The following is a 10488-nucleotide window of genomic DNA, read 5'->3' as shown; positions in this document are numbered from 1 at the left end:
TTTAGGAAGTAACACAATATTTGTAATGAATTACTTTTAAAAGTAACTTTCCTCAACACAATAAATAAAAATATACAAAACATGTTATTTTAAAAATAATAAATTACCTGACAATTTACATGGAGAAAGTTTTATATTATATTAAATTAATTATATTATATTATATTATATTATATTATATTATATTATATTATATTATATTATATTATATTATATTATATTAATTATATTATATTATATTATATTATATTATATTATATTATATTATATTATATTATATTATATTATATTATATTATATTATATTAATTTTAACAATGGGCATTCCCTGAATTCCCTGCATGAACAATTACATTTTTTGCACATATATGTTTCTTATTTTTGTTAACATATCCTGGAGATTTTTATTTTGCATATGTTGTTTTGTTCATGTTTATCGCATTATTTTAGAGTCATGTGCATTTTGAGAAAGTATAGATTTGTCATGCTTCTTCTTTTAATTAATTTAAGTGCCTTCATCTGTCAATTTCCCCCAGTTGTGATGAAAGCCAGGGACAAAGCAGAGACAAAGTAAATTACGCTTCCCAATGCATCTCAATAATTCACTTTCACAAAATCTTTCATGATATAGAAATAATACAGACAGTTTCTCAATGCACGCTGCTTGATTTTCAGTTGCCTCTCCGTTTGAACTCAAACACAAGCCTTAGATGTGCTTTCTGCCCCTTTGCACACAGAAGTTCCTCTGTGCGTCTTTCCCTTTCAAACCTCCATCCCAGTAACCTAATAAAGTCAAAACCCCATTAGGAGAACACACGCCGCGGATATGAGCCGCAGCAGTCACCTGCCAGTGACACAGTTTTCCATCTGAAACAGCATTAGAGAGGAAAATGGTATCCATCTTGTCTGTATTAATGGAAAGAGTCTACTGAGAGAGCGACAAAGCCAGTTAAAGTGAGAAACGTCGTCGCTAATCTGTATTCTGCCTCTGTTAGGGCTCCTAATGGAAACGAACACACACCAAAGCTCATTGAATCTGCATCTTCTGTTTTTTGATTGACAAGTTTTCATTCAAAAGTTTTCATTCAGGGAATCAAATCTGAGCCATATCAGATGGAAATCCGGTGACATCAGGGGACAGCAAACATGCAAGCATCGGGAAGATGGCAAGAAAAGATGACATTAACAATGCAGCAGATGACAGCGAACTTTGAAAAGGAACTCAGCCTTTTGAACTGTTGTTTATCCTTTTGAATTTGTCTCATTGTGATTCCCGCCTGCATGGTTCTGTCTGGTTTTCTCTGCCGCTCCCTTGTTATTTTATTGTTGTCTCCTCTTGTCGTCCTCAATTCTAAAAGGCTCCTTCATGGTGGACGGCAAGAGTTTGTGTGTACATGTGCGAACAGACGCATGAAAGTGACTTACAGGATAGTGAAAAGGACCAAAGGAAGGACAAAAGAAACCCACTGACTCACAGAGCATACATGCACACACACACACACACACACACACACACACACACTCACACACACACACACACACACACACACACACACACACACACACACACACACACACACACACACACACACACACACACACACACACACACACACACACACACACACACACTTCCTCCATGAAGACTCAGAAAAAGGCTTTAATTTAGCAGATTGACAACAAGGCCAAGGACAATCGTGCTGTTTCAGGACCGTTTCAACACAGAGATAAAGATTTGCGACCAAAAAACAAACCGTTTGTGTTCGGTCATTTTCCTCAGAGCGAGATAACACAACTGAGAGCAAAAAATGTGCGATTCAAGGATATTTACTTGACACACAAACAGTCTCAATGCCAGAAAACAGAGCATTGGGCTTCTGGAAATTGTGTCCGCTGCCCACATTTTCTCCTGGTTATGTTTTAAGCCTGTGTGTGTGTGTGTGATTGACAGTGTATGGCGTTGTGGTGCCGTGTGCGAGTGTGTGGTATTACTCAGCATGCGTGGGCATCCGTCCTTCAGTGTTATATATGAGCAGCCCATGTGTTAGAAGTCCTCTCAGCAGGATACAATAGAGCGTACCTTTATTTCGGTCTGGTAGATCACACCACGAGATCCATTACCGTGAGTGCTCCACTGATTGAGTTTGTTTATCGTGTTGACATTTTCAGCGCTGGGAAAATATGATTTTCATTGCTGACCCTTGCTAATTCCACATGTTTTCAAATATTTGGATGGTTGGAGAGGATATTGCACTTTAAACTCATAAACGTGTGTGTGCGTGTTTGTGTGTGTGACAGAAAGAAAGAGAGTATGTTCTGGCCAGGACCGCCTCCCACATTAGCTCCAGGGATTACACAAGCAGATGAGTGGGTGGCATGTAAAAACAACGAGGGGGCCGTTGTTCGACTCCAAAACTAGAATCCCACACATTATATGTAAACTCAATCCATATGTGATCTTAGATTGGCACAGACAACAGCTGTTGGTAAAGTTTCATCCGTGCTAACAACCGAATGAATAAAGATACCCTGTGAAATGTATTGGGTCTTGTGCTGCAGTATAACAGAAAATGAGATGCGAACATAAGACAAATTAACATATATCAATGGATGTGTAATTATACACGGGGAAAAAAAAGTGTGTTGGATTTATGATTTAATCTTGTACGTCGGTCCCACGTGAATCAATTAAGTTAAACAAATGTAATTTGCTCATGTAACTTCAACATCATGGAATGAAGTCATTTTAAGTGACCCAATTAAGTAGTCTCAAAGTGAATTTTATATGGCTGCCAGGCTTGATTCAGGCATTCAATTTCATATGTGCATTCATCCAATTCAATTTCATATATTTTAATGTCACACAACTGAATTATAACACTGCACTAGCTAACTTTTAGCTATGAATATCACACACTAAATGCTAAGCATGGTTCCTTCAGCAAAGCAGCTTTTGACACTGTAATTTAAAATGTTCTAATAATTCCAACATAATTGACCGTTCGTGAAGACCCGCCCCCTTTAGTTACTGTTGCTATGTCCGACAAGCCATGGCGCTCTCACACCACACACGTTCTCACGTAGAGAAAATACATCACGGAACAAAGAGGACACTGACAACACGCTGACAGACAGAACAGAGCTAGTTACTTTTGATATGAAACAAAGTCTAAATTTTGAATACCGTTTTGTGGCTCTTTAATGGCTCCATTGGCTCTTTAATGTTAATCTCTCAGTTAAAGCTGCTCGTGAACCGATTATCTCTTCTTTCTAGTTCACTGATAAGCATGAAATAAACATGAATGAACACTAAAAGAAATGTTGTTTCAACCGCAGAAAGACATCAGTACACACTGTTTTTCCAAGTTCAAGTCCACCAACGTTAATAACTCTCCTGACTGCTTTGTCGGACAAAACGGCAGATTTGGCGGTGTGATTGGTCAGATCGCCTGTCAATCAAACTTGCAGCGAGCGAAGGGTGAATTGAACATCACACTAAGTCTCCCCCTTTTCTTATTTTGCTCAAAATACATAAAATATTTTTTTATTTTACATATGAAATAACATTTACTCTCTCTTGATTTAGCCATATGCAAAGCATGCCTGGAACTAACGAGACCCGCCCAGTTTCAGTTAATGCAACGCAAATCATTCATGTAATCTCAACACAAACGGATTAAGTAAACTTCGATTTTACATATATTTAAGTGGATTGAACACAATCAAATTAGGTCAAAATGTATACACTGTAAAAAAAAAAAAAAATCCCCATAAAATATACGGTAAAAAATGGCAGCTGTGGTTGCCAGAACTTTACCGTAAAAAATATGGCAGTAACGTTTTAGGTTTTACGGGACAGCACCATATAATTTAAAGGTTTATATTGTAATAATTACGTGTACACTATAAAAAATGTACAGTAAAAATGACCAACCTATTGAAATACTAATATCTGTTATGTACCTTTGATATATACAACCACCAATCACAGTGGTTACGAGAGTCACATGATGAATCAAAGCTCATCACAAGCAGCTTTTAGGAGGACAATACTAATATATGGAAGACTAAACACCATCATGATAACACACATGAAATTTTAAAAATGGAATAAACATTAATTTAACAACATTAGGTGTAACATAAAACCCTAAGGTGCATAACTGATTAGAAAAAACTTAGAAGAAACATTATTTCAATGAAATTACATCAAATGCGAAGTGTCACGCAGGGAATTCTGGGAATGTCAATGTATGGTTTTTTACACAACGACTTATTCTTTTTCACTTCCAAAAACTGTCAATTAAACGGTATTTTACTTTAAAATTAAGGTTAGATGTAAGGTTAGATCTGTACAGTTATTCACTGTATATATAGTACTACAGTCTTTAACCATTAAAATAACGATAATTTTTTACAGTCAATTGTTTTGCTTTATCTCCTTTTAAAGGGATAGTTCACCCAAAAATGAAAATTCTGTCATCATTTACTCACCCTCAAGTTGTTCCAAACCTGTATACATTTCTTCGTTCTGCTGAACACAAAGGAAGATATTTGGAAGAATGTTTGTAACCAAGCAGACCTCGGCTGCCATTGATACCTTTTTCCCCACTGTGGTAGTCAATGGCTGCCGAGATCTGCTTGGTTACAAACATTCTTCCAAATATCTTCCTTTGTGTTCAGCAGAACGAAGAAATTCATACAGGTTTGGAAAAACTTGAGGGCGAGTAAACGATGGCAGAATCTATCCCTTTAAATAAGCAATTTGAAAAAGCAACAAAAATATATATATATTTTTTAGTGTATAATGAAAACAAAACAATAATCTCTATTTTACCTTTTAATTATTTTCATATGTTCATCTGACCTAATATTTTTTTTTACCTAATATTTAACCTTCCATAAAGATAGACCTGCACTTATCTGAAATGTGACTGTTTTCCAATATGCAGTTTATTGTGGAGGCAGAAAAAAAGCACAATGTAGAAATATACAGTACAATAAAGCAAATTCAAGCAGGATAAATGTGACAATAATGTTTATCAGTTATCATAATATTAGCTTAAATCATGAGGTATCAAAAACACTTGTATGACTACTTTGTGGCTTCATGAGAAATGGATGAAATTATTGTGACAAGTCAAATGTATGGAAGCAAGCACTGTGGGAATCAATGCTTTGAAAGTTCATTGCATTTAGTTATGTTTTATATCTTGGGTCTCTGCACGAGACCCCAACATAAGCAATGCAATACATTTTTCATAAAGAGCATTTAACAATAATCACGTTATTAAGTTTGAAATGTATGTTGAAAAAGAGGAATATTCATGAACGATCAACCTGAATTGCGTTCCAAGGTCATTGGTTCGATTCCAATATAAGGAATAAACTGGTAGGATGTTGGGTAATGTAAAAGCGTCTGTAAAATGCAAAAGTACATGTTTGCATGAAAAGTTTCAGCCTTGAAAGCTTTGTGTCCTTTATTTTGAGAAAGTGGAGGTGCGATACTTATGTGGGAGGCACTAATTCAGCTCCTGATAACGCTCCAGTTCTGCACTCGCTGCGCTCGAGTTCAGTCACAGTCTTTCAACTCCAACTTTCAGCGTGATCCAGACGCACTTGACTGATCGCGCCGCGACGAGTGGGCAACTAGGATTCGATGACTGAAAAAAAAGAAAAGAATGGATCGTGTTAAACTGAAATAAAAGATGCGCTCTGATCTGTCAGACTATAGGTAACGCGGCGATGCGCAGCGGCAGGTGATGTGGATGCTGACGCGTCGTGGCTCAACTGGTCTCCAAGTGGCGCTTAGCACCTCTGGAGGAACTTTTGCGCGATGGGCTTTCAGTAGGAGTCGGAATCATGGAGTTAAGGGACTATCTAAGAAGTCTTTATGACATATTCCCTATTAGTTTCCTTTTAGGCATTTGTTTATTTAACGCAGCTGTGCAAATGAACAAATGGGTCGTTTCAAAGCGTAAACCGAGTATTGCTTATCGCGGTGCGTTTTAAAACTTTTACAGGACATTTAGTGACAACACTTGCCCTTATAGTTAATCCGGCTCCCGTTGGCTCGCATGGGACTGAGGCACTCATCGCGGTGCCTGCTCCTGCGGAGAAAGATGGCGGATGCGGAGAGCTCGGAGGTAAGTCAAAGATTCCACAACTCGTGCATATACATCAATGCTCATCCAAACGTTCATATACACACTTGTAAATCGCATGCGATTCATTCCAGTCGCGTTTCTACGTGCTTAAGTGCATGACCGCGTAAAATGACGCGCTGGTTTGGAGGTCATACAAATCAGTGCCCGGTGATGTGTAATGACTATGCAGGCTAAAGAACAGCGAGATCCAGAACAGAAAGCAGAGCAGTTTCCTCGTCCTGAAAGAATAGCGATCACGCGCACCACACCAAATGCTGAATATTAGAGGTTTATAGGCTATCAAAAATGTATGCTGCGCGTAGGTTGCATAAAGATTAAGCTGATATCTGATGCTAGATGTTATTAGAAACCTCGCACACAATGCATTAGCTTACATTTGTAACTATACGATAAAGTGAGACTATAAAGTTAGTCGTGCTCGTCATATAGCACTCAATTCCTCCTTTATAGTCTATTGGGTGATCGCGAGACGGCTGAGCGCTGTCCTTGGTGCTGCAGTATTTGCCCCCCTCCCTCTAGCTAATTAGCATATTCACCTTTGCAACCTGATATAAACGTTGATGTTGTTAATTAGTGCACACTAAATATGTTTTAATATGCTTTCAATGTTTTCTACACGTATTTTCACAAAACTGTTTGACATTATCTATTTGTCTTTCACATTATTTATTTATCATATGAGGGGGGGGGGGGGCATTTACAGAAAATATAATGCGTTCTAATATTTAGATTTATTCAATGTCATTTTTCAGCAAATGTGTTTTTTTCTTTCTTTTAATTGTAATTGTTATGATAGGTCAAACCGTAGGACATAGCAATACCAAGGTCATGGCTTTGATTCCTAAAGAGTGCATAACCTGATTAAATGCATACTTTGAACAGACTATGAGCTGTTTTAGATAAAACGCACACTTATTGAATCTAATAAGTGGTGATGTAGGACAGTGAACCTTTTCAGATTATTTTGCTGTTGACTTTACCAGCAGCGCCAGCAGCAGCAGCAGCAGCAACAGCAGCGTATTTCCAGCGTTCCCTCGTCCCAGTCCTTGCAACCTTCTCCGCTACCAAAGCCAGTGACCTCCGTTCATCATATTCCACACCCCCCGCACACGCCACATGTCTCTGCACTGTCTGCCTGTCCGGGACGAGGCAAGATGGCCAAGCTACTCAACCCAGAGGAGATGACTTCACGGGACTACTACTTTGACTCCTATGCCCACTTTGGAATTCATGAGGTAATTGAAGGTCCAGGGCCCGTATTCATAAAGAATCTTAATGCAAAGAGTAGCTCCTAGTGACAAAATTCTAAGAAAATTCTTAAAATGTGGGCGTTTACTCTTAAAATTAACTAAAAAATCCTAGTAAAGAAAAAAGTAATTCAGAAAGCATCTTAACCCTAAAAAGAGGTCTTAAGGTCAAATTTGTTAGGAGCACGGACGAGGACTTTTAAGAGGCTTAAGAGTTTCTTTAGCAGCGGAGAAAATGGCAGAAAGACGAAGAGGGAGAAGAAATGTGTTACAGACAATGGATAAGAGTGACTTAATAAGACGCTATAGATTAGATCGTGCAGGGATCATGTTTGTTGCATTAAACCCAACTTTCAAACCACCAATTAAATAGACATGCCAGCAATCAGTGTAATTGGAAAGTGTGGAACAATGTTTATAATTCTAAGCCAATCAAATACCTTATAGGAAATTAACAGCATGGTAAATAATTAAAGGATTTATATATATATATATATATATATAATGTGTGTGTGTGTGTGTGTGTGTGTGTGTGTGTGTGTGTGTGTGTGTGTGTGTGTGTGTGTGTGTGTGTGTGTGTAAGAGAGAACGGTAAAATAGGACAATTTGCGCTTGTAATTTCAAAGTGAAGGCTTAGAATAGATCCAATACTTAAAGGATTAGTTCACTTTTAAATAAACTTTTGCTGATAATTTACTCACCCCCATGTCATCCAAGATGTCCATGTCTTTCTTTCTGCAGTCAAAAAGAAATTAAGGTTTTTGATGAAAATATTCCAGGATATTTCTCCATATAATAGACTTCAATGGGCTCCAAACGGTTCAAGGTCCAAATGACAGTTTCAGTGCAGCTTCAGAGGGCTTTAAACGACACCAGACGATGAATAAGGGTCTTATCTAGCGAAACGATCAGTTTCTGCGAGAAACCAAGCAGTTTTATGCTATTATTTTATCTCTTATCAGACGAACGTGATCATCTCTGAGCTCCGCCATTACTTCTGACAATTGAGGTCAAATACGAGCGTGGTCATAGATGTATACGTAGATGCCTCATTAACGCCTGCACGGATCAATAGAATGAGGCATCTACGATCGATATATCCATGACCACGCTCGTATTTGACCTCACTTAGCGGAAGTAATGGCGGAGTGCAGAGATTATCACGTTCGTCTGATAAGAGGTAAAATAATAACATAAATACTGCTCGGTTTCTCGCAGAAACTGATCGTTTCGTTAGATAAGACCCGTATTCATCGTCTGGTGTCGTTTAAAGCCCTCTGAAGCTGCACTGAAACTGTCATTTGGACCTTGAACCGTTTGGAGCCCATTGAAGTCCATTATATGGAGAAATATCCTGGAATGTTTTCATCAAAAACCTTAATTTCTTTACGACTGCAGAAAGAAAAACATGGACATCTTGGATGACATGGGGGTGAGTAAATTATCAGCAAAAGTTCATTTAAAAGTGAACTAATCCTTTAAAAGCACTCCTTTTTTCCCCTTTTTGGACAACCAACCAATCACAGTCTTCAAAAGACTGTGTCATACGTAGCAACGGGGTCAGCCCCGCCTCTTCACTAAGATAAAAGTTTTTGTATTTTCCTTGCTCAGAGTTGCTCTCAGATCGGCCCCGAATAGCTCTTAAGCTAAGACTCCTACGTAAAAGTTTTTAAGCTAAATTAGGAGTTTTATGAGAGGACTCCTAGAATCTTTATGAATACGGGCCCAGTAGTCCAGAGTTCGTCTGAGACGAAAATGTTTTTGACTTTTTTGCATTAGTGAAGTTCCAAACTTAATTTAGGGAGGAGCGAGCCCATCTAATCTTCCAATCAACAGCCAGAGTATATAAACAGCTGCTTACCTCTCCTCAGTCTCAGATGTTCCAGCATCCCACCACCTCCCCAAACTCCACTTTTATCTTAGGTACCTTGCCCTACATAATCATCTAGTCACTATGGGGGTATATCAGAGCTCAAGTTGAAACTGCTTCATCGAGCCCCTCATCAGTGGACAGCAAGCCAAATAAGCTTAACCTAAATGTTTTAAGATTATATGGGCAAACGAATTTGTTAAACATAAAAATCCTCAAGGACAGGAAGTTGTTTCTTCTAAAGAACTTTTATCACATGCACCTAATCTTAAGAACACACTGAAACCACCTTCTAACCTCATTCAAGAAGAGCCGAGAGAACACCTTTGATACCGGCGCACTTAGAGCATGAGGGTCGAATTGAATCTGTCTGCAGATAAAAGAACAGTTTTTGATAACACACAGAGAAAGAAGGACAAGAGTAAGACGGAGAAAGAAAAGGAAAGAGAATTAGAGCGGGGGGAGGGGGTGCTTGGAAAGATGTGTATCAGTTAATCCCAGCAGGCTAAATGGAGACCTGTCTCTATAAAAAGAATCCTGGAGACACTGCGCTTTGTGTCCTATATATTGTCCTCCATAGCACTGTCCAAGAGAAAAGGTCCAGAAATGTGGGATAAAAGTCGTGGACTCAAACTCTAAGGACATCTCACATGCACCAGTCAAATATGTGCAGCCATATACCGATCAAACGTTTGGGGTCAGTAATGAGAGTTAGTTGACATGTAGGTGCAACGTTACTTAAAGTCAACAGAATGTCTAAAGGGGACCATCACAATAAAGTGTAACCTTCTATTCATTAAATCATTGAAAAACATGGATAATAATAAGAAATGTTATAAAATCAGAATATCAAAATGATTTATGTGACATAATTCAGCTTTGACATCAGGAATAAACTGCAGTTATAATCCAATCATACATTTTTTTTTTGCTATAGTCTGACTAACAGTCGTTTTTCCCTCTCAATAGGAAATGCTAAAGGATGAGGTGAGGACACTGACTTATAGGAACTCCATGTACCACAATAAACACATCTTTAAGGATAAGATTGTTCTAGATGTGGGCAGCGGAACTGGAATCCTCTCCATGTTTGCTGCCAAGGCAGGAGCCAAGCATGTGTATGGGGTGAGGACTCAAATTACTCATTACAAGTGTGTTAACTGACATATACAATAGGCTTGAGTTACAACGTGCAGGCTTTACTT

At 38.3% G+C, this 10488-nt stretch overlaps 1 protein-coding gene across 1 annotated transcript in view; it reads left to right on the top strand.

The window, feature by feature from the left end:
• The first annotated feature begins 5743 nt into the window (after nucleotides 1-5743).
• prmt8b (protein arginine methyltransferase 8b) overlaps nucleotides 5744-10488 on the top strand; it is a 25084-nt gene continuing 20339 nt past the window's right edge. Inside the window, exons 1-3 of the mRNA XM_079818199.1 lie at nucleotides 5744-6145; nucleotides 7150-7401; nucleotides 10253-10408. Coding sequence (XP_079674325.1) covers nucleotides 6077-6145; nucleotides 7150-7401; nucleotides 10253-10408 — 477 coding nt within the window. The 5' untranslated portion in view covers nucleotides 5744-6076. The remainder of the gene's footprint in view (nucleotides 6146-7149; nucleotides 7402-10252; nucleotides 10409-10488) is intronic.

Source organism: Gobio gobio (genome assembly GCF_949357685.1).
Source record: "Gobio gobio genome assembly, chromosome: 5".
NCBI classification, from domain to species: Eukaryota; Metazoa; Chordata; class Actinopteri; order Cypriniformes; family Gobionidae; genus Gobio; species Gobio gobio.
The sequence above is the reverse complement of the archived record's forward strand: the minus strand, read 5'-3'. Positions and strand labels throughout refer to the sequence as shown.